At 39.1% G+C, this 25,261-nt stretch overlaps 1 protein-coding gene across 1 annotated transcript in view; it reads right to left on the bottom strand.

Annotated features, from left to right (window-relative positions):
• LOC135363542 (rho GTPase-activating protein 20-like) overlaps positions 1-25,261 on the bottom strand; it is a 41,247-nt gene continuing 15,986 nt past the window's right edge. The window contains exons 3-11 of the mRNA XM_064584023.1: positions 19,340-19,489; positions 16,830-16,871; positions 16,108-16,192; positions 11,915-11,992; positions 9,617-9,683; positions 6,903-7,091; positions 3,450-3,625; positions 1,907-2,068; positions 1-179 (exon numbers count right to left, since the gene is read on the bottom strand). Of these exons, the coding sequence (XP_064440093.1) occupies positions 66-179; positions 1,907-2,068; positions 3,450-3,625; positions 6,903-7,091; positions 9,617-9,683; positions 11,915-11,992; positions 16,108-16,192; positions 16,830-16,871; positions 19,340-19,489 (1,063 nt within the window). The 3' untranslated portion in view covers positions 1-65. The remainder of the gene's footprint in view (positions 180-1,906; positions 2,069-3,449; positions 3,626-6,902; positions 7,092-9,616; positions 9,684-11,914; positions 11,993-16,107; positions 16,193-16,829; positions 16,872-19,339; positions 19,490-25,261) is intronic.

The following is a 25,261-nucleotide window of genomic DNA, read 5'->3' as shown; positions in this document are numbered from 1 at the left end:
GTTTTCCTAATAGTATGTTGGCTGTATTTTGGAGATGTGACCAGAGTAGAGTAATTATTGCATCGTTACCTCCGCGCTGCAGTCATCTTCTCCTCTTCGTTCCCTTGATCAATAACACCGAGCCATTTGTCATAGAGATCAGACAAAAATATACTTCTTGGGATATTTCTTAGGAAATCCTTGTGGAGATAAAAATAAATATGTATATATATTACAGAAAATATGTATTGGAAATATTACAGAGAAAATATGTAGTTAAAAAATTCAGTTCAGCCCCCACTTCCTTCACAGATACCCAAACTGGGACCCACACGGAGCTTGGCTCTGACTCTCCATTGACTTGCACACGCAGCATCAGGTGCTTGGATTTTCTCCCCCTAAATCTTAGAGGCATAAAAGTAGAGCTTAGGCTGTGGTAGAAATGAAGATAAAGCTCCCTTCTATCATCTGGAACTTATTTTCTTTGTGTGCTTTTTTTGCAAAGTACCACAAACTGACAGGGTCTGGCTATAGACCATCCTAAATCCTATTAGCTTATTGGACAGAAATACGCTTACCCATGTTGCTTGTTTTAGACAAGGTGCTAGCTCTTAACTCTAGCAAGAAAAGGCCTGAAACAATCGAAACACAAACAGGTGGGCTCTTGCACACATATTAGGAAAGAACTAGGTCTTCTCACTCGGTGTATGTGTGCTCCTTGGAAGAAAACTACTCTCATAATTCCTTCATTCTTCCTTTTCTTAACTGTCTAAAAGTCGAGAGTCTAATAGTAGACTCACTGAGGTCCTGAGGATAGATTCATTTCTAGTTTAGGCCAATTGTCCAGTTAGTTTGCCATGATATTATCAAGGCCAAGGTTGCAGAGTCTGATTCTCCACCAAGATCCGTCAACTTCAGGAAGAGAAAACTTTAGAAATGTCTAAGCACTCTCCCCACAAGTGCTCACCCTCTTCCTAGTCGGTGCTTATAACACCGAATCAGGCAGGAACCTCCTAACTCTTTTTTTTTTTTTTAAGATTTTATTTATTTATTTATTTAAGAGAGAGAGAGAGAGAAACAGCATGAGAGGGGATAGGGTCAGAGGTAGAAGCAGGCTCCCTGTGAGCCAGGAGCCCGATGTGGGACTCGACCCAGGACTCCGGGATCATGACCTGAGCCGAAGGCAGTCGCTTAAGCAACTGAGCCACCCAGGCGCCCGGAACCTCCTAACTCTTGCTAGAAAATCGATTCCATGTGTGCACCTTACAGAGGGCAACACTCATCTTCCTACGTAATGTATTATCATTCTTCTCCTGTCTCCTGATGCCTATATGTATATTACTACTGGATATCCCTATGGCCCCAGTGTAGGAGTGGTTACCTAAGTCATTTCTGGACTTTGCTATTGATCCCATCTTCGAACATTAATGGGGGACAAGGGAAGACCAAATGTGACTGAGATTCTAAGACTGTAGTCATTACTACGTTAACATAGGGTTGTTCAGAGCTGTTCATAAGTGCCAAGGTGGATGGATTAAATTCTTTCCCTGTTCTATTTCTTTTGGAAACTTTGCCTTCACTAGGAGGGTGGTGAGAATGTTTGCATGGGTAAACAGTGTGTATGTGTCAGTGCGTATTTTGAAATTCATTATCATGACTAGTAGTCATTTCAGTATTAGTATTTTGCATGGCGATTTCAGGAGTGAAGGCAGGGTAGGCGGTGTGTGGTGAAAACAGAAAGTATTTCTAACATATGGGGCTTTTAACTCCTAAAGTAGCTTCCTTAAATTTTGATTTTGTCAAGCGTTTTTCAGCTTGTCAGGTTCTTAATCTGTTATGCCCATTATGGTTCTTGAGCAGTCATGATGAAAGACACCAATCATAGCTTCACTTACTCGTGTGTGGATAATGCTAGAACCTTCCCTACCTTTAAGACGGATGCGACCACATGAACAGATTCGCTGGACAGGTCCACTTTGACCCCAGAATTTAGTTTCTCCTTTAGGACCCTGGTTGATTTTATATTGGGTGATTTGCTGAAGATGCATTCTGTGAGTGGCCCTTTTTGATTAATAAAGGAAAGCATATCCTGTAGGAAGAAAAGAAAATTATATTGCATCTCATACCCCAAACGCAGAGCTCAAGCTTGCCTCCGTTTTGAAAGAGGAGGGGAATGCAATGGTACACTGTTTTCGAGCTGAAAGGACTAAAGTCAATTTAGATTGTTTTTTTTTCAGTGTCTCTCTATATACTTTCTACCCATATATCCATTTTACAGTCATACACTGAAACATTTTAAACACTTCTTTTAAGCAGATTTTCCTTTCCATTGAGTTTCCACTCTTAAATCAAACTTCTCTGCTTCAAGGCCTTTGCACAATCACCGTGTTTCCTACTTTACCATTCTTTTCTCATTATTCCCCTACGTAGATGCTCTCCCCCAAGTATGGAAGTCTATTTAGGAAATACACATTTCCCATTTGTTTATTTCTCTTTAAGTGAGTGTATACTCCATTCCTACTTGTTCTATTTCTTTCCCTCTTTTAAAGTCAGGCTCAGAAACTCTCTTCTCTTTCTCTGATTACCCTCCCTTCTCATGAGTCTTTCATTGTCTTTTGCTGTATCTTCATGTCCTCTCCCTGCTGTGTAGAATCTTAATAAGGGCTGGACTCAGGGAATAAAATGGATCTGAAGTCTATTATGCTACTTATCTATTGTGTGAGCTGGGGCACAGACATCCTGTACTGAGGCTTTTCCGATTCGTTTAAGAAGTGTGGAGGATGATAATCCTAGCTAGCCCCTAAATTTGCTGTGATGCAAGGACCTGGGGTAGTAGCTAGCAGGTAACATGCTAGCTAATACGATACATTTCTTCATAGCTAGGAGAACGTTCCCTACATCCCGTACAGTGCTTGCAGAGACACCGAATACTCAGTGAATGTCCACACTGACAATTCACTAGAGCAGTTTGAGATAACACAGGCCAAACTCTGTGGCTTTCATTTGACATATTCTGTTAGGATTAATAGTTTCCTATTTGCCAGAGGATGAGTCTATGCTCGTGTCAGATGTTTACAGTTGTTAGACTGAGTAGACTCTGCTGAAGGAGACTTGAGACTCCTGTGAGTTCAGGAAGGCAATGAAGGGAGAGTGTGAAGATGAGGTGGACTCTCAGAGACTCACATACAAAGAGTCCATTTTGACTGATCTGAACAAGCCTCCGCATGTCTTTGTGGAAACCAGACCCAAGTGGAATGGAGAATGTCTTTTCCTGTTGTATTTGCCTCATGACTCTGCAGGACCTAAATCAGATTCTATTCTTTGAAATAACAGTAACAGAGCTTCTCAGCCAAAGCCAGGGGCTGTCTAATGACTTCTCCATTTGGGAATAGATTTGGATGAGGACACGTGGCCTCTCAGAGTGTCCCCTCCTCAGAAGGGCTATAGAAGACCAAAAGGAGATGACCTACCAGGATTGGGAAGGGCAAGTTGTCTTTATTACACACATCCATGAGGGAAACTCCAAAGAGCTGTCCTGGCTTTGAAGAAGGTGGGGTTGTGCACTGGCTGTCCTGGCTAGTGCTGGAGCCCAGACAACAGGCCCAGTCTCTGAAAAAACCGCTTTTAACTGTCTTCTGCCTGTAATCTAAGGAAGAAGTGAGATTAGTAGTAGTAGTTGTTGTTTTATTCGCTTAACCTTCTTTTCTTTTTTTTCTAAAGATTTTATTTATTTTTTGATAGAGAGCCAGTGAGAGATGGAACACAAGCAGGGGGAGCGGGAGAGGGAAAAGTAGGCTTCCCACCCAGCATGGAGCCTAATGCAGGGCTCAATCCCAGGACACAGGGATCATGACCTGAGCCCAAGGGAGACGCTTAACAACTGAGCCACCCAGCCATCCCGCTTAACCTTATTTTCACCATTCCCATTCTACGGTACATTCACTGCAATGGCTAGAAGAGGGAAACTGAGGCATTTTTTGTGTAGAATTTTCCATGTTTTGAAATTGGCCAATAGCATTCTTATGGTGTTAACAGTTGTTCCCCAGATCCTGCAAACTGATGGTTAAACCTAGAGACTTGATCAGACTTAGTGTCAATGCTTTCAATCCCATCTATTGCCCGTTGTGCTTTATCATGAGGCACTTAACTTGTTGTTTGTTTCCTATTGGTAAGTATGATTAGTGGATTCATCCAGTGTCAGATCTGATTTTAAAAGCTCAAAAGATCTGGTATTCAAATCAAGCTGAGTTTGTTAATCATCTGCTTTCACAGTGAGTCTCCTTCCAGTCTTAAGTTTCCTCTTTGGCTTTCTGAGTGCTCAACTTTTTTTTTTTAATTTTATTTATTTATTTGGCAGAGAGAGACAACGAGAGAGGGAACACAAGCAGGGGGGGATTGGGAGAGGGAGAAGCAGACTCCCACTGAGCAGGGAGCCCGATGCAGGGCTAGATCCCAGGACCCTGGGATCATGACCTGAGCTGAAGGCAGACGCTTAACGACTGAGCCACCCAGGTGCCCCTGAGTGCTCATCTTTCTATGATCAAAAGGATCTGCCTTTCATGACATGATCCGCCTGACCCCACTTCTCAGGCAGCCTCTGGTGTCTCTGCTCTGGGCCATCCCCAAGGATGACTCCCTGCAGTCAGGGTTCTTGGGAAATAGTCATTACATGCTGGCTATGTGGTAAGATTCCAGGTGACTGTGTTCTCTTGTGATACCCCACCAAGCTACCCAGAGATGACTTTTTTTTTTGTAAATTATGTTTGATATTTACGGAAAAGAGTCTGATCCACAATGAATTGCACCCAATTCCTCACACATACTCAAACATACATGTATATACACCATACCAGTATAAGGCTAGAAAGAAAACATACAAAAAGAAAAACAATGAGAGATTATGAATGCCTGATTTATCCCCAATTTCCAGAGATGATTTTGAATTACCCAACATTCCCTATCAAAGGAATGCAGAAGAAGAGCTTTACAAAGAAAAGGTGATCTGCAGTGAAAAGCTGAGTTGAAAGTTTCTACTGCTCAGCTATGAATGTTTTCCTTATAAGATACCTTAACATTTGCTTATAAAATCTGCTTAAATAACTGAATTCTTTAAAAGTCCACAGAGGAGCCAAGCTGTAGAAGGATAAACAATTGAGCAACATTTCACCAAACACCCATAAACACCTGTCCACTGGGCTTTTCTGGGATGTAGTGAGTGCATCACCGTATCCACTCACGTGGGTGGCAACACTCATGGCACTTGACCAGAGAGACCAGGATCTAAGAACCAGAAGCATCCTGGTTCTGCCACCTAGTTAGATTACTCAAAAATTCTTAAGCTTTGGTTTGCTTAACTTTAACATAAATGCTGCTGCCTACAACTCGTTGAACTAAATGTAATGTACTACTCAGCACAAGGCATGGCTCGTGGCAGCCTTGATAAAAGTAATTTCCTTGCTCAGAAGGCCTCAGGCAGTCTAGACATCAGTCTCTTCCCCCTCCAAAGCAGACATCACTCCCATTCTCTATTTGATTTTGCAACCTCTAGAAGGTAGGCAATCATGAAGGATGGCTACCACTTTACTTAACTAAGGCTCTTTCTTCCTGCTCTGAAATTGATACCGCTACCATTTTAAAAGGAGAGAAGAAAGAAAGCAAACACATTCTTAAATCCAGGAGGAGATTCCTGTACATCAAAATGTATGCATTTGCTGAAGATACGTGTTAATATGTAAGTTGAGTTGTTGTATGCAACCTGGGTTCCCTACTCTTCCCCTAGTTTTATTATTTCTAAAACTACCCAAATATATTCCATTCTTCAGCTTTAATAAGAAGAATGCTCTTAAGAAGAATGTTGTATCCCTTGGTACAAAGCTATATATCTAGCTACTCTATGAGTATACAGAAAATAAGTACACATTGAGTCCTATACTTTCTCCAAGGTATTTTCAGGCTTAGCTGGATGTTTCATAATGTACATTATTTGCTGTTAGAGGTCATGTTGCCTCTATTACTAATAAAAATATATGCTATAGCCATGAAAAATATAGGAATGATTAAACAAGCTAACTTTATGGAAACCTATTCTTTCTTAAACAGTCCTGGCAAGATTTGGGTTAATGTTTCCTAATGCTTGAATTAGGGTATGAATATTAAAAAATAAAATTTTTGAAACTTTGTGCTTATAGAATCACAATCATAACAATAAAATACTTTCTATTTTGGCCCAATACTTCTCAGATGAATAACACATTTTCATCAGAGAAAAAAATATCAATGGGAGAATACTGGAATGGTAGGGAAAAAAATAGCAAGAAGGAAGATGAAAAAGCCCTGACCATAAACATTCAGTCTAGCTCCAGCCTTGACCTGTGTCTGAAGCAGACATGGAAAGTGGGGGCAGAATTGAGACTTGAATTCTAACTGTAAGCCCAAGGCCACTTCAGCCTAAGCCCAGAATAAATCCAATTCAGTTCCATAACTCTTTACTCCACTGGAGTTCTTCCATTCCAGGTGCGTCTAAGCCATGCAGTCATTTGATTCCATCCTGTGATGGCCTGAGATACTAGATAAAACCCTGGAATAGGGAAGACCTGTTTCCAGGCCACAAACAGCTTGTGCTCTAAGAAGACACACAGATGTGTACTCACATAATTATATGTAGAAAGTGTTCTGGGGATACAGAGAAAGGAGCTAACAGTCTACCTAGGAGAATTAAAACAAGCACACAACCTTCCTCGAAGTGAGTTGGGTCCTAAGACCTTTGGGTTTCTCTAAGCTCGATTCTGTGCAGTTTTGGGGTTCTTGCCTCTACTGTTCCTCCCCACCCCCCACAGAGAGAGTGAGCTCTGTGTCCTCAATTTGTGGGCAAGAGTGGAGACATGAGCCAAGAGGAGACACCTGAAGAAAGGGAAGGGGCTCACCTCTCCCTTGCTCATTCTGCGCCGGGTGCCTGGGCTTCAGGATGAACCGGCCTTGCATCTCTGCGAACCCCTGCTCCAGAAGGAGGGACTCCTGGAGGGTGGAAGGAGAGATGGAGTCCTCTGGTGTCTGCGGCAGCAGTGTGGTAGATGGAAGATGGCTCATTTTAATTCCATAGGGATGTTTATGTCCTATATGGAAAAAATACAGATTCAGGCTGATGGTGATGGCTCTGATCAAATCCCCCTTCCCATGAGTGTATGCATCACACTGGTATATGCTGCTATTCTCCTGGGGCTTCTGGCACTCACTCTGTGCCTCCTGAGTGAGCATCATATTCGCTCTTGTTGGAGACACCCTGCAGAAAGCAGGTGCCCAAGGAAAAGATTTTAAAAAGAGAAAAAAAATGTAAAGCATGTTACTTTACTTGGAATACAAAGATTCATCAGTGCATTGCACAATGCTGACTTTTGCTGTGTTTCCATCTGAGAATATTTAAGGCCTTCTAGTTTCTGCCTTGACACTAACGAGATCTGCACATCTTAGGCAAATTACTTGACCCCTCTGAGCCTTACATTCATCCTTTGAAATGCTTGCCCTCACACAAACTTATAAGGATCAGAGTAAATATATTAATATGCATTGGTGGGTAATATTTTTTAAATAATTGAACATATATATTAAGAATTGCTATTCTCTCTCACATAATGTCAGTGGAGCAGATTTTTTTTTCATTTCCTTTTGTCAATTTCTAGAGGCAGAGCTACTCAAGGGCAGTGGGATGGGTTGCCTTTATGCTTTATACTTCCCTCCCACTGCTGCCCTTCCTCCAAGGGGAGTCCTGCCAGGTGATGATCAGAGGGAAGGCTGAACAGTGTTGGGAACCCAGAAGCAAAGTGCAAAACGATGTTTACAGAGTGGAAAACTGCACCCAGAGTCAGTGAGAGTTGCCTGCCAAGTGATTTGTTTTGTTCTTGTATGCTTTAAATTGTTTCCTCTCTATAGAATTCTCAAAGACCCTGTGCTATAGGATATGGATCTCATTTTTTAAGAACAGAATGGAAGTTCTCTTTCTGTCATTTCTGATTTATTATTGAATGTAACTTGGGGAGCTTTTGCTGTTCCTTCTCATCTGTCATAGATGCAGTGTCAGTGATGTGTTCACAAGAATCACAGTGACTTCCCTCTTTTAAGGAAAAAGAAGCTTCTACGACAGCAATACAACCAAATCACAAAGATAACCAGGAGATAATCCGCAATTGAGAATTGAGAGCATTGGTAAAAAATGCATTTTGAATGCTGCCAATGGATCATCATGAATGACAGGCTCTCCGGATTCCTTAGAGCTGCCTTGGTGTGTGAAGCTGCTCAAAGTCTAAAAAGTTATCATCTCTATTGTTTTACCTAAATTAATGCACTTTATTAAAATAAATATATTTAAGTATTTGACTTTTTTCCTTTTTGTGGTTGGCCGACTTTTACAGAGATGTCAATATTAATATGAAACATGAAATGGTGGGGGGGATTTTTTTCCTCAGCTATGCCCTTGGTGACTCTCTGTATTCTAAGACTGGGAATATACATTTTGTAGAAAGAAATTGGTTATTTAGATTTCTAGATCACTTGAAAATATTCTTTAGATAACTTGAAAAAGAGTAATAGCCTCACGGGATTATTTTCTTTTTAAGATTTTATTTATTTATTTGTCAGAGAGAGAGAGAGAGCACAAGCAGGGGGAGCGGCAGGCCAAGGGAGAAGCAGCTCCCCACTGAGCAAGGAGCCCAGGACCCTGGGATCATGACCTGAGCCAAAGGCAGACACTTAACTGAGCCACCCAGGCATCCCGCCTCACAGGATTATTAAAAAGATTTTGAAAAATGCATGTAAGAAGGAATGCTCTAAGATTTCTAGCAGAAATCATTGTCACCATTACCATACATTACTATACTTCAAGGTCTGCTACAGATCCTCTCTTTTTTCTCTTGTTTTTTAATCCTTCTATTTTTGGTAAGCACTGAACAATTTTGCTAATCCAAAGATTTTTTTTTAGAGGACTTGTGCTAATAACTATTTTAGGAGAGGTGTAATCTGTTTATCAATAACCTTAAGAACAGTGATGGAAAAAGCCTGAGAAACAACAAAGTGCAGGTAGTTTAGTCAGTGAAGACTTGAGGAGTTTAAATGTGATTATCTCATTCTCTTTATGATGCTGAGAAAACTTCTGGGCACAGAGCAGGTGTTAAATACATACCTATACCTGGATTCAGAGACATGATTGGATTTTAGCGGATTCTCACAAAATAGAGGCTATTTAGTTGTTAGGAACTGGAATTCAAGACTGGAATATGAAAAATAAATGTATGGGAAAAAGAAATTCCAATTCTATGCTTTCATACCTAAGTGAGTAAATAAGTAAGTAAACAATAAACAAAAAAAATTTTAAGACAGCTCCGTTTGTCAGGTAAAATGAAGTAGAAACGAAAAATTTACATTTCTCTCCCTAACTAGACCTTAAGCTGATGAATGAAGAGATGTCCTCAGTGCCTGGGAACAAGTAAGCACCTGGTAATTCTTTAATAAACGTGAGAGTGAATATTGCATGTGATTTTCACTTTTAAGGGTATTTAAGCTGAAGACAGAACAACCATTACTTTGAGATGTAGAGTTACAATTTTGAACCTAATCAATCCCATCTTAGATTTTCCCTGACACTTACCAGTGAGTGGGTGTGGGGACGCTTCCTTGCCAGCACTCACCCACAGCTGGTAGTCTTTCTCAGAGCCCTTGGAAACAAAAAGAACTATGCATCATAACAAATCTTTCACAGTACTTGAAGAACACATTTCCTTTGCATTTCTCTGTTTCCAGAAAGAAAGAATTGGGGCCAGAATAAATGCCATTTGGTCCATGGAGGTAGCTACAGTACTTGTTAACTTGTTCCCTCATAGCCTCCAGTGGACCGTCCCAGGTTCTTGTCATTTTTGATAAAGGCCAGGAAACCACAGTACAATCAGCCCCTCACGGTGTGGGTGGCCCATGGCCTAAGAAATCACAGTTGTGCCCCTTCGCTAAGGAGGAAACTTCTAATCTCAGAGTCCTGCCTTCCGCTGTCTCTAGATTCCTTGGATAATGCTGGCTTTTGCCGCCAAATGTCCCTGCCCTGACATGCATATTGTCCAGAGAGCCATATACCCTGCTATGACTATTCCTGAGCAAAGTAACTTGAAAGGCATCAATAGCTCAGCAGCCCTGGGCAAAAGGAGACAAACGCCCAAGAGGCCTTGAGGAGATAGTGGACTGAAGTCAGCCACTGGCTTTGGTGCAGGCAAGCCCCACTTCAGGGAGAGAAAGAACAAGGACTCTAACCTAGACAACATATCAGATGCAGAAAACAATTACTCCCAGCAGAATTACCGCCCAGTAAACCTGGAAGTCCTACTTGAAACAAACACATCTAAATTATAAAGACCGCTGAACTATTTTAGAGAGTCTTCCAGGAGACTAAAGCAAAAAATGTTTGACATGGAGTTGTTGGTGATAGGTACTATGCTTGACCTGGACTCCTGATTAAAAATCATGGTCTTGCCCTTATGAAGAAAGGTCATAGGTATGGACACAGACACACACACAGACACACGCAGACACACAGACACACACACATAGCTAAATCTGCTCAAAATTGTATTGCAAATAACTCGTGAGAGCTAGTAAGGTAGGGTAGGGTTTGGAAATGCTATGCTGGAATCCCTTAAATCAGGCATACATAAAGCCAAATAACCCCAATTCTTCATTAAAACAGAAATTCTTTGTGTGGTGAGATTGATCACTTTATGCAAAGGAAAATCACAAACATGAAATAAAATGAGCTTCATCATTAATCAATCTCCTCAACTTCATCCCTAAAACCACTCACTCTCTGTCTAAGACTTAATTCCTATTTAGGGTATATATATCATACAGGTTAGAAATCAATGCAGATATGTGCTTTACTCAGTACATATAAATTCAATTTTATTTCAGATATATTATTAAATTTTGTTTGTACAGAAATCATTGATTTCTTATGCTAAATTCCAGTTGCCCTGAATTTTTAAGGGGCTTTATTATACCATTGGGTCAGACAGAATTTAAGTAAGAATCTTGTAATTATGTCATGTCATAATAGCAAGACATTTTTGCATTTATAGAGGATTTTATATAAGAAGCTGTGCTTTACAAGTGCTCCCTTCAGTTCTGTCCATCTGACTATCACTCTCCCTCTCTTTTCCCTTAGAAAACCTCATCCTCAAATATGTCCATGTCTTTCATCAAAAAAAAAAAAAAAAAAATCCAGCAACTCACACCAGCACCATCAAAACATAAAGGAACAGGCCGTTAAAACCAAAACAAGATGAAAGTGATATGTACGCAACTGCCCCCAGATCATGGTCTTATTCAGAACTTGTCCTCTTTACCAGTTCATAAGGGGTGTGAGCCGCCTCATCCCAAGGAACTGCATCAAGAGGAGGTAGCTTCTAGCCATGTGGTCTTTATGTCAAAATGTACAACAAAACATATAATTTAGGATTCATCTAACTGGGATTGAGTCCTTGGGTGATGACCAGGGTAAACAGGGATGGGGAGGATTCAGGAATGAAGACACAGACAGAAGAGTCCAATAGAGGAGGAAATATTTAGAAACTTAGAAATATTTTATTGTCTGTGTATAAAATATATACAATAAACTGCATGTTGTTATTAGCACTCTAAAATTATAGCCCAATTTTATGCTATGATTTTGAATTCGCAGAAAATTTAAAATGGGAAGACAAGAAGAGCACCCATGTATAGGCTAATAATATAGCTTTGCTGCCTTCAATTTCTAAATCTGGGGGACAAAATATGACTATGATATGTATAATAATCAGCTGTCTTATAACGGGAGGTACACAACACACACACACACACACACACACACAAATCTCAAAAGTCAAAGATGGTTTTTAAATTAAAAATAGTTTGCAAGGGAACTTACAGTTATTCCTAGCATTGGTAGTGACATGTTGATAATGTCATTCACTGTGTCTGAATTTGTTACTGTTACAGTTACAGACTGTAAAAAAGAAATGAGAAAAATTGCTATAAATTTTTAAAAATTTAAAGCAGGTGACCAAATAATTATTGTCAAATTATTATCCATACTCTAAAGGCAAAGCTTGTTTTCAGTTAATGACAAAGTAAAGCATATGTAGAGCACACACCCTTGATTACAATATTTTCATTTCTTTACATAACATGAGGCTAGTAGGAAACATTTCAGTGAAACATATATTTCCCTTCAAGGATTTGTGGCTTACAAAATATAGCAGCTTAAGCAAGAAAGAGAAAAACAGAATTCCACGAGGGGACATGAATTGACCCTCAGCTCCATAAGGCTATTCCCAAAATAGAGAGGGGAGATAGTTTAAAAAGGAGGAGCTAGATACTTTTCTCTCTTCGCAATTACATACTCAGTTTCAGCAAAATCAGAATAAGAACCGTCTGTGACAGACATTTTTTTTTTTTAAACTACTATTTAGTCAGTACTGTCTTTGTGTCATCATGGTTACTAAGATTTCCATTGTTGAAATCTGTTGAGACAAATAAAACCAATGAGTCTAGGAAATGAGACTGAAAATTTTAGAAGTTTATATTCCATTCGCAACTCTGACAGTGAGTAGTTACTTATAATATCTCTCTATCACACCTTATATTGAGAAACTGCTCCATACAACAAGGAAAACAGTTATTGAAAATTATCTGAAAGGGATGGATAGGAATCTGAGATGATATCGATAAAAGTACCCGAATTCCAAAAGACATTTTAAAAGAGGACAATATGTAACCAACCACGCATACACTTTTTATAACATTATTAGGCAATGAGGCCTGTGTTCTTTGAGAAACAGTGCATGAAGAAGACAAGCAACAGAAGTGGACACTCACAGTCCTTAAAAATATTAAAAACAAAGTTAAAAGAAACTTGTTCTTTCATTGTATTTTTCTTCTTATGAATTGAAATGCAATTGCTTGATATGACAGATGGCCCAAAAGTTGCTTGATAATCGAACTTGTATAAACAAAAGTGTTCATTGATTTCAAACTACTTGAGCTTTAAGGATTATAAAAAAAAGTGTTCAGAACCTAGCAGTAGGACTCAGAGCACCCAAACTCAAGGATATCCTATGTTAAATTGTCTAGGAGGGGCTTCCTATGTTCAATTGTCTAGAGGATTCAAGACTGGGTCTTAGCTTGAAATTTAGTTAGAAGTAATGGCTCTGCTATTTTTTTTAAGATGTCTGAAATCCTTTCAGTACAACTTAAAAAGTTTCCCACAAATTTTTTTTTTTTTTTAAGATTTTTGTTTATTTATTTGTCAGAGAGAGAGCACAAGCAGGGGGAGCCACAGGCAGAGAAGGCAGAGGGAGAAGCAGGCTCCCCTCTGAGCAGGGAACCTGATGCAAGACTCCATCCCAGGACCCTGGGATCATAACCTGAGTCGAAGGCAGATGCATAACTGACTGAGCCACCCAGGCATCCCTCCCATGAAATCTTTTTAAAGAAAAAAAAATCTCTTTTGAAATACTAATAATCACTTTTTAATTTATCTGGTCTGCAAGATAATGGTTTTCATGGTATAAGGAACATACTATGTTCAAAATAGTAATTCCAGAGATGTATGTATATTTTCCTGCATGTTGTAGGTTCTCCAAAACAGATAAATTCCAGTAGATAGAGCTCTCTGTAAACAAATGACTTCAGAAAAATAAGCTGCTTTTTGAAATAATTTAAAAGAAAAAGAAATGTTACTTTTTTTTATATGAGTCAAAGTGTTACTTAATATATGAAGAACAAGGAATATGTGATCAATTCTCAAGAGCTGAAGCCAACCCTGAGATGATCTAGATGTTCAGACTGTTAGCCAAAAACGGCTATTACAATAATGCTCAATGATACAAATGAAAATATGCTCACAATAAACGAAAGAGGCATCTTAGCATAGAAACTAAAAATATTTAAAAACAGAAATTTTTTATCTGAAAAATATCTTAAAGAAAAAATTTACTGACTAGGCTACATTGCATAATGGAGATGACAAAAAGAAGTCAGTGATTTGAAAATAGATAATAGAAATTATCCTGTCTGAAGAAGAAAAGGGGAAAAAAAGATTGAAAAAATTAAGAGTCTGAGGGATCTATGAACAATATGAAAGGGTCTAATATACATATAACTGGACTCTCAGGAGGAGAGGAGAGAGAAAATGGGGAAGAAAATATTTGAGGTAATCATGATTAAAATTTCCCAAATTTGGTGAAATTAAATTTATAAATTCAAGAAGTTCAGAATATGCCAAATAGGACAGATTCAAAGAAAACCATGCTTTGATACTTCATAGCCACACTGCTAAAAACCAAAAATAAAGAGAAACTCTTGAAAGCAGCTAGAGAAAAATGACAAATCACCTACAGGGGATTAATGTTTGATTGATCACAGACTACTCATCAGAAAGCACAAAGACAAAAAGACAGTGGAACATCTTTAAAGAGCTGAAAGGAAAAAGTTTGCGAACAAAATTCTACATCCCTCAAAATATCCTTCAAGAGTGAGTGTGAAATAAAGCCATATTCAGATAAGAGAAATTAAGAAAATCTGTTTGCACCAGGTCTGCACAAGAAATGCTAAGGATCATCTCTCTAGGATGAAATGAAAACAGTGTTAGAGGGAAACTTGGATGTTCAGGAACAAGTGAAGAACATTAGAAATGCTTATTTTGTGTAAATTATACATAAATAAAGTTGATTTTTAAAGATTTCAAGGTAATTTTCCATGGAAAATTCTGAGTGTAACCCACTGCCACAGCTGAAATCAAAGCAGGCAGAGACAAGAGTGTGCTCTGCTGCTAGAGAACCCTCTGGCCTTATCTCCTTCATGCAATGCATCTACCTGGTGCTTAGAAACCAATCAAAATATTTGCATGGCTTTTGCTTTGGCCAGGAATAACTACCCCTTTTTCCACCTTCAAATACTATTTTGTGTGACCTAGAGCTACTGTAAAGTATAACAGGAAAAAAAAATGTCACTTAAAGATACCCAAAGTATCTTGTTCATCATTGCAAATGTCTTGGCTACTGCACTACAATTTCAGAAATCAAATTTTATACCAAGAATGGGCAACTGGTTTGATTTTTTTTCCCCCAACAGCCAAAAGAAAATGAGATAGAAATATGCTGATCCCTTAAAAGTGTCATCCCTCTGAGCTCAATTCAACCCTGATATTCCTTGGATCAAAAGACCTTTCAAAACCCCTCTGCAGTTGATATAACTACTAAGTGAAATACCTGACCCTTGAGTAGATCCTGTACTGGAAAGGAGACATTATTGAGGTCAACTGACAAAATGGGAACATGGAAGGCAGAGTAAAGTATTACACCGATGTTAAATTTACTAAAGGTGATAACTGTGTGATGGTGATATAAGAGGATATCTTTATTCTTGGGAAATACCTAGGTTTAAGGATAAAGGGCCATGGCATTTGTATGACCCTCAAAAATAAGTATAACATACACATAATAGGGACAGAGAAAGAAAATAAATGATAAAGCAAGTGGAGTAAAATGTTACTAATAGCTGAATCTAGGTAAAGGGTGCATGGGGTGTTTTTTGTTTTATTTTTATACCTACAACTTTTCTGTGAGTTTACAGTTATACCAAATAAAGCGTCAATGGGGGGAGGGTGGAGAACTGTGGAAACAATCCAAACCATTCTGTACATAAGTAGTAACCATTGGGAAAAAATGTTTACTTCTAGTAGGAAATACCTGCATGTGAAAATCACCTTATTACAAGCCAGTGTTGTTGCTATTAGAAAGAGCCAGGGAAATATTATGGATATTTAACATGCAATATTCTTTCCATGCTTAAGTACTGTGGCATGGATTCCTCTCGCTTCATATTACCTAGGATTCACTCTTTATGTATACAAAGACACGTGTAGACAGGAAAATACATTTTCCCACATGGTACTTTTCCAAATACTCTCTCTCTTCTTATCTCTTGCTCTCTCCTTCCTACCTCCCCATCTCTCCCTCCCTCCCTCTCTCTATCTCCATCTCCATCTCCATCTCCATCTCTTTCATTCTATCTGAATCAGGAACATGGAATTTAATTTTTGGTCTTAAAAACACTTACACAGGCACAGTTCTTGATGTCCTCAGTGAAGATTCTGAGAGGAATGCTTTTGGGCTGGTCCTTCTCTTTGGCCAGATTGATGTACCTAATCAAATTCAATAATAACCCCAAATAGAGTAGGATGAATTAGCTATTAGCTTACTTTCAAATTGATCTATGTGGCTAAAATTTTCAACATACTCTGTTATTTTTAAATGCATGTAAACAAACTCAGCAACATCAAATTATGGGTTGGAAGAAAACATGCAAAACTATTTCAGGAAAATAAGACATGACTCAGAAAACAACAGGTTGCTCTCGTCATGTAAGATGTGAGTAGCGGATCCAGTCATCAAAGCTTTCCTGCCTAGACTGGAGGGCCCAGCACCTTCAAGGGTAGGAATGAGAAGGTGCTTTGAGCATCACTCAGGAGAGTAAATTGCACTTAAGAAAATTTAATATGTATCTTTTGAGAATAATGTTAGCTCCAATCATTAGGTCTGAGAGAAGGGGAAGATGAGAGTGATAACCAGAATTTCATCAAAAATAAGCAATATGTGCATGTAAATAAGAGCAGATTATTTGCAGTAGCAGCCAGGGTACATCTAAATAAGAAATTATTTGAGGATAGTCTAACAATTTCTACTAAGTAGGGGAAGCATAGTGTGTGGGGGCACTGCTTTGAAGAGATTTATTCTTTTCTCATGGGTTAAAGATGTATAATATGTATAGTGACAAGATACCTTTGAAGGAAAGAATGCCATTTTTCCTTTTGTTCCGAAGAACTGCAATTTAAAAAAAATGGGAAGAAAAAATTAAGATACATACAATACTTATACTAGCAAAATAAGATCACCATTCCAGAAAAAAATAGCAGCAGCCAGTTGTTAAGGATGTGGATGCATGTGTTAATATCATACTGTCCTCATAGTTGCGCTTTGGAGGGACCCCACTCTTTTATGAGCGTATTAAAGCAATGGGAAGTAGATCCTAAAGTGGGAGAAAAGTTGGTTTTGAATCTGAACACTTAATTGTAACTATGTGATGCAAGCTATGTGATCATGGGCACTTTGCTTAACTGCGCTGATCTTCAGTTTCCAGAACTGGAAAAGGGTTAATTATACCCCGAGTGTTCCTGCAGCTGCAAGTGCTATTCAGATATAAAGAACATTATTATTCAAATTAAATCATACTTAAGGAATTTGGCATTTGGATGGAACTATCTTGGCCCAGAAACAAGAATAGCTTTTTAGGAAGAAACACCTGTAATATTTTTATTTCTTTATACACATAGCAGATTGGAATGTGTTAAATTAGTTTCTAGAAAACATTCTTCGTTACTGTGATCCTCTGAGCAAGATCGATCCAGCTAGTGCTAAACTACTAAAGGTTAGTCTTTTCTCAACTAAAGTTTTCACAGCATTTAATACCCAAAGTTGCGAATGTTTTAAGCCTCATGCATACATGGCCTTACCACTTACTAGCGTTTTTTTACCGTGGTAAACTACACAAAATAAAATTGACCATTAGTGACCTTTAGTACATTCACAGTTTTGTGCAACTACCGTGACTGTTTAGTTCTGGAACATTTTTTCACCCAAAAGCAAACCTGTGTCCACGAAGCAGTCACTCTTCCTTCCTTCCTGTTTCTAGCTCCTGTACCATATTTTGTGTATTTGTTGATAAACACGTGGGTTGTTTCTACTTTTGTTTGTTTGTTTGCTTTTTGGCTATTGTCGACAATGCTGCTATGAACGTTTGTGTATCAATTTTTGTGTGGACCTACGTTTCTCTTGGGTATCTATCTGGGGGTGGCATTGCTGGGTCGTATAGTAATTCTGTTTGACTTACTGAGGAACCATCAAACTGTCCACAGTGGCTGCCACATTTTATACTCCTCCCAGCAACACTGCTCCCCAACCCCTCCATCGCTGTGTCAGGATTTGTCCCATCTGGAAAATGGAACGCCCACTTAGCGTCCCAGCCTGCCTATGCGCATGGACACAGCTTCTAGTTAGCCATGCTGATCTGCAGAACAGTCATAACCACAAATAGCAAAAGCACTAGGTGCCAGGAATTGTTATAAATGCCTTCTATATGTTTACACAGCTTTTTAACTAATATAACATGTATAAGCCTGGCTTCCACATTGTCCTCCTTGTTAGGGAAAAAAAGTCTCTTGGAAACTCCCCTGTCAAAGACTTTATACATTCCCAATTGAAACTGTTTCCTTCCATTTGCAACATGGAGAAGACAGGAAGCAAGAGGAACTGAGAATCTTTACAGAAATGCGTCGTGGAAAAGAAGACATGCGGAGAGCATATAAATACATATTTCTTCCCAATAAGCTTTGAAAATTTCTCCTTAAGTCAACGCTGCATTATAGGGCTTAATAAATTAACAACTTGTAAACATTTTCGTTGTCTTCCCTTTGTGATGACGTGGGACATTTTGGTGGAGTGGGGTGAGGAGAAGAAAGAAGGGTGTTAAGTGCATGTGATGAACACTCATTGTGCAACACAAGAATGAGACTTGGGGTGTGGTTGTTTCAAACAGCAGATGTAAGTGTTGCACCACCCCTGTAAACTCAGGAGTGTCTGCTCAGGATGTCCGGGGTAGAGAGTCACATTCCCCATCCTCGTGTCAGCCTAAGAATGTGTCTTGCACAACTAACCTCTACTCAATGCAATCATACTTTTGTTTTAGATGGTCACCTCTCTAGAGACACGAACTAAGATAATCAGTACACACCAATTCAGGCAACCTCATATTCAATGACATGATTAATTTATTTGTATAATTCCATACTATTTTTAAAGGAATGACCTTGGGAGTATAAGAGCAATTTTTCAAATTTAATTGGACTCTTTAATAGTACTTGCTCAAGAAAAATATGCCAGTGATTTAGAAACACACATACCCCCTGGGAATTAGGGGGCAGGATATTGGAGAGGGGTTCTAGAACCTCACTCTCTTGATTCTCCTTCCATATGCCTAAAACACCCAATTCCTCAAGTGGCTCCTAGAGCCCATGGGAAAAACCACTGATCAAAACCAAAAGAAATTACTCCAATAGTTCCCACTCTATGTTATCTACTTGCTCCCATTTGTACATACCTTCTGGGGGGAAGTACAAGGCAAATGAGTGTCATTATGGGAAGTCAAAAAGGGAGTCACTGGCTTGACATATAATCAGATTAAAATGTTTTTCTTTTTATCCCATGTAAATACAAGACCAAACGGTCGGTCTTACCCGAAGGTGGCCACAAAGGTCACCGTGGGCCAGCCCAGGATAAAGGACCTCCCAGGACAGATGTTGGCATCCTCCACTCTGTCCATACAGTTGGCAGTCCACATGGTGTTCAGTGGTATTTTCTTTTTTATCTTAAGTTTTTTCTTATACCTAGAAAGATACCCAAACAAGACCTCTGTTAGTTTGTTTCATAAATGTTATGGGAACAGCTGTGCTCATCAGAGACCAGTTCTCACTGCTCCAGGGCACAGCATGCCTCCCTTGTCTCTATTACCCTCTGTGCCCAGCACAGCAAATGGTGACATGACCTTTACAAAGTGTGTGTTGAGCGAAGTCTGGCCCTAGGAAGGCCCTGAAAACACTTCCTCAAATGGCAGCAAGTGGCCATTTTTCTGAATGTTGAGTGTTGAGTAAAGACTATATATTCCAGAGCTTTTTAAGAAAACCAATTCATTTATTATTGTTAGAATTTGTTTCTTATTATATATAGTTTTATGGTTATTATTATAGTTAATTATTCATTTATGACTTGCTTACTTCAAAAAGTATTTGAGGGGCTGAACAAAGCTACCTGATACACGATTTATAAAAATAGTCATACAATTTTTTGCTTAAGAGACACAAACCAGGGGGCGTGCCTGAGTGGCTCAGTCGGTTAAGCATCCAACTCTTGGTTTCGGCTCAGGTGGTGATCTCAGGGTCTTGAGATCGAGTCCCCATGTAAGGCTCCCCTCTCAGTGGGGAGTCTGCTTCCCCTCTCCCTTTGCCCCTCCCCCCGCTCACGCTCATTCTCTCTAAGATAAATAAATACATAAATAAATCTTCAAAAAAGAGAGAGAGAGAGAGACAAACCAAGAACAAAAAATAAACTTGGATCAGAAAGATTTTTTTTTTTGGGGGGGGGGATCAGAAAGATTTAAAAGTTATTTTCAACCTTAATTTAAAAAAAAATACTTTCTAGCCTTTAAAGCATAGGTTATTTTCAATTTCCCTTCTTAAAATTTTATCCATATCATTTTCCCTTAGATTCTGGCTAAAACTGAAAAACTGTTAGCCTACAGATTGAGCCCAATTTAAAAATCATCAATCCATCCATCAATCAATCCCAGATCAGCGGTCAGGAGGTCTTATATGTGAGTGATGGATACTTCCCATTTCTCTGAGGAGTCAGAAGGTGATCAACTTTGTCAGTGGTGAAATTGCTTTTTGACAATTTCTGCCTAATCTTCTTTGATCTCTAACATGAAAACCACCATATTGATTGATTTGGTTAATTCACAACTTTAACTCTCAGGTGGGCTTGGGATTTAAATAGTTATAAGCCCTCTGAGGGATGCTTAGGGAACTTGGACACACCACTCTGGAACTCCTTACTATTCAGAAACACATGTGGAAACACTAAACTAAAATGAGATCAAAGACACCTCATGTGCAAAAATCCCTGTGACTCCAGTGATTCATGGAACAATTAAAGCTAAGACTCTCCAATGGGTTTTATGAAATAAAAATAATTTTGCTGGACGCACACTTGAAGGATAATCTAGATTCAAAGTTTATGACACAATGAATAAAGTCATCGGATAAAATCATTATCAGATATCAGATGTCTGATTATCAGATAAAATCATTTTTCTAGATAGTAACTCCAAAGGCATTGTCAGGGTAAAAATAGATGGCTAATGGGAAAGATAGACATATATCTGTTGGTTTTTAAGATTTTTTTTTTTTTCCTAATGTAGGTATCTGTGTGTATACAGACACCCAAGGTACTGTGTGGGAACTTCCAAATACATTGACCTGGAAAAAGGCATTTCAGTAATTCTCTCCTTAGTTCAAGAAAGCACCAAGATTATCTACTCCAAACCAAGGAGTTATCCCAAAGCCCAGAGCATGGTTTCGACTGTCCTATCACATTTGGAGCACTTATCATATGCCAAGCACTGTTCTAAATACTTTATAAATACAAATATAAAAAATGTAATCCTCAAACAACTACACTAGGTGGTCTTTATTAGCTCCATTTTACAAATAAGGAAACTCACAGAAAGGTCAACTAAATTGCCAAAGGCAAGAGAGTTTGAACCCAGACAGCCTAACTCATGAGCCCATGTTTGTAACCACTTGGCCTCTGTGGGTGCTGACCTATCGTTCCATGAACTACCCTTCTCATGTTTCCTACCCTCACTCAGCCTCACTTTGGTCCCCAGAGCCATCAGGCTTTCTCATTGGATTATCTGGGGAGTGAGAGGATAAATCTCAAGACATTATATTAACAAAGCTGGTTACTAGCTTGGAAATATTTAAAGTTTATTACAACAAAGCTTCATACTTCAGTGGATTCTTCTAGGGTCTTACTGCATTTCTTCACTCTCAATCACTGACCCAACTGGATTATCTCAGTAGAAATTAGAAAGTATTAATCTAATGTAAACTGACTTGAGGAGAAGAAAGAGGAGGAGAAAGAACTGTGGTTTTTATTTCTAAAATAGTCCTTTATTATATTTGTATTAACATGATGGATATCACTCTTGCTTTCTGCTACCTCAACCTTTATACCAGAAGGGAAGCCCCAGTGCACTGAGGAAATTTACAGGATTCTAGGGGGATTTCCCCTGTTCTAAGATAGGGGTATCCTTTTACAGATGTTGGGAGTGGGGGTCCTGTTATATTCTGTAAGTAATTCTTTGTAATTTCACGGATAATGAGTTAATAGTCATCTTCATCTTTTGACCTAATTTAAATTCATTTTTTGTTTCATTTTATATTCTTTAATAACTACATATGAGGAATGTGATGTCTAAAGAACTAAGTTCAGTCCCTTCCTTTTTGTAAATTCTTCATGGGCCTCTACTAGTATTAATATCTTAATATTTATCAAGCAGATACTGTTCTTAAAAATAAAGTAATAATTTTCTTTGAAAAATAACTTATTTAGTATTCTAATGAATATCAAAAGTAATAAGGAAGGTTCCATCTGACCTCAATTCTTGAGAAATTTCTGAAGGCGTATGAAAAGAATCCCCAAACAATTTTCACTATTATTAACATCTTGTACGACTAGAGAAATATAATTTCTTTGTGAAGAAACAAACATTTAAATTCCTTTTATTATTACACACAAACTAAAATTCACTAATTTTGACAGAATACAGAGGTAGCAATTAGTCAACTACTTACCCAATTTGTGTTAATTTCTATAGCGTCAACCTAAAGATGAGAGTTTCCAGCTGAAGCCTGCAGGTGAGCTGAGGTAAAACAGAACCTGGGTCACCCCAACCCCTTCTTATGGCTAATTGGAAAACGTAGGCCCTAAATTCAGATGATTAATTTGAACAGATTGATTCAGGGCATAACACAATCCTCCAAGAACAAGGATGACAGGGATGAAACAAGGTTGTTAATGCAGGAGCTATTTCTTTTTAGTTGTTTCCTTCTAGAAAAAAAAAATGTAAACTTGTCCAATATTCACAGTGATCATAAATATACCCAAATGTTTACTATGGGAATGTTCTCATGGTCGTTTTCTAAAAACTGTGGCAAAAACTTGTACGCGGCCACAGCATGAAGTGCTGCTCGTGACTGCTAGGGACAGAATTGTGTCCCCTCCCCCACTGCTCCCCACAGTCTTACCGTGAAGCCCTCTCTGCCAATATGACCATGTTTGAAGAGAGAGCTTTTAAGCGGTAACTAAGTGTAAATGGGGCCATCAGGGTAAGGGCTTAATCCAGTAGGATTGGTGCCCTTGTAAGAAGAGGGAGAGAGAGCTCTGTGTGTGTGTGTGTACATGCAGGCGCTGAGGAAACCCCACAGGGCATAGGCGAGAGGGCAGCCATCTGCACGCAGAAAGACAGCTCTCGCGGGAACCTGACCCTGATGGTGTCCCGAACTTGGACTTCCAAAAATCTGTGTTCTCTCTCTGTCAAGGGCCTTGGTTTTAGAAGCCAAATTCAAGTGCCTGAGATCACTTACATTTTCTAATATTCCAAATGGATGTAAAAAGTATATAAGATAATCTTTCAGGAGCTGAGTCTCTTAAAGAGAACATTATTAAATACATTGATGTAGATTTTGTCACATCATAAAAACCCTTGCGTAGACACAAAGACCTATCTCAAAAGCAATATGTGAAGAGGAAAAATGTTGCACTTCTTTTGTAATAGTGAACCAATCAAAATAAAAAATTCAGCTCTTAAAAGGATGCAGTTCTCTCATGGGGAAAGAACACTGCCTTTATATAAAATCTTTTCAGCAGAACACCGTAGGTTCTGTAAAACCCGCTGAGAGGTAAGCAGTATCCAGGACAATAAATGGCTCTAGTAAGAAAAGAAAGGTCTTCTCCTCTCCCTAAGTGCTATAATAATTACAAAGATGAAAACAAAGTGAAGGACAACCTGTTCCCCTTATAAATCGAATGGGAGTGGTCTGCAAGGTCCCAAGGAGCAGGAAAGGAGTTTGCTGTTTGTTAGCGTGTCTCGGGCTGAGCATGCAAGAGTAGGTGTGGCATGGTGTGGCAGGAAGAGTGTGGCCTTGGGATGAAGGCAGGCCTGGCTTGGAGTCTCTCCCACCATTTCCCTGTGGATGACAGGTCCATTCCTGAGACTTCCTCCATCCCCACTTTCATTTCTGCAGTCGGTGGATGGTAACAATACTGGCCTTGGAGGGCTGTGGGGAAATTACACGAGGAATCTGTAATGCTCCTCGTGTGGTCCCCAGCATGCATCCCACACATTTTAGTCTCCTGTACTCACCTTGGTTAAATAAAGGGAATGGTAACTAGTCTGCTTTTTTAAAAATAATGATGTGGCCCTCTATCAGGAGGAGCAGAGTGCGTCATACGGACCTCATGCCAGGACCTGGACAGTCTTTTTCTCTCTGTCCTCCTCATGACATCACCACCTCCAAGGCTACATCTGTAGGCAATATCACTCGTCTCAAATATATTTTACTATTTCTGTCTTTGCCTCTGATTTTTTTTTTATTTATTTATTTTTTTTTGGACAGCTACACTACCTTCATTTCTCAGTTCACTAAGCATTCTGACCTATTTCTTACCAGATACCAAGCAGATTGGAGTTGTTTACTCAACATAAAGGAAAGGTTGATTTCAATAATGAGAGAGAATCTAGGTGTTCATGGAATGTTGTATGAAATTCAGAAAAATAGAAATAATAGAAACAGCAGCACCACACGTAGAATAAAAGCCTGTACTTTGAAAGAAACGGACCTAATTTCAAATGTAGACTCTACTCATCACTAATATGGTGACCTGGGCAAAACCTTCAGACCTCTGATTTTCAGAGGTCTTCTCTAAAATAAAAATAATCCCATCTCACAGGGTAGTTGTAAGGTTGGAGAAGATTGCATACATGAAGTTCTTAGCATAACACCTGTCATGTAGTAAGCCCCTGATAAATTATCATTAATGTCACTCAGATTGAGTAGAGCATTTTGCCAAATTAGTACTTGCATGGCTTACTAATGGCATGGCATAACTGGGAGCTGGTGAGGGCAGCAAAATAAAGGGGGCGTAGTTTTTTTTCTGGTGACTAAAAAGCTTCTTGATATTTGGTTGGTTGGAATAGTCTTTGTCTTTCATGATGTTTTGTGAATAATGAAAACAGAGACAGAGCAAGTAAACAGCTGACCTCCCATCCACCTGCTTTTGGACATTTATTGAGCAATCATCAGGTTCCAGGCTGGCTATCAGTTACCTTTGTGTTCGGGGTTGAGAGGAAAGTGCACGCAGTTAGTTCTGTCTCCAGCATATATTCCCAATCTGTCTGCTGCCTCCTTCCTTTTTACTGCACTCCTATCCTGGAGCCCTTGAGAGCAGGCAACAGGACTACTGCCTCCCCTCACCAGTCTCCCTGCTCCCACTCTTGCTCAACCATCCATCCATTACCTACCAACAGTCAGAAAAAT

Source organism: Mirounga angustirostris, unplaced genomic scaffold, assembly GCF_029215605.1.
Source record: "Mirounga angustirostris isolate CCGP_5_RB_7025 unplaced genomic scaffold, mMirAng1.0.hap1 SCAF_2, whole genome shotgun sequence".
Taxonomy (NCBI): domain Eukaryota; kingdom Metazoa; phylum Chordata; class Mammalia; order Carnivora; family Phocidae; genus Mirounga; species Mirounga angustirostris.
The sequence above is the reverse complement of the archived record's forward strand: the minus strand, read 5'-3'. Positions and strand labels throughout refer to the sequence as shown.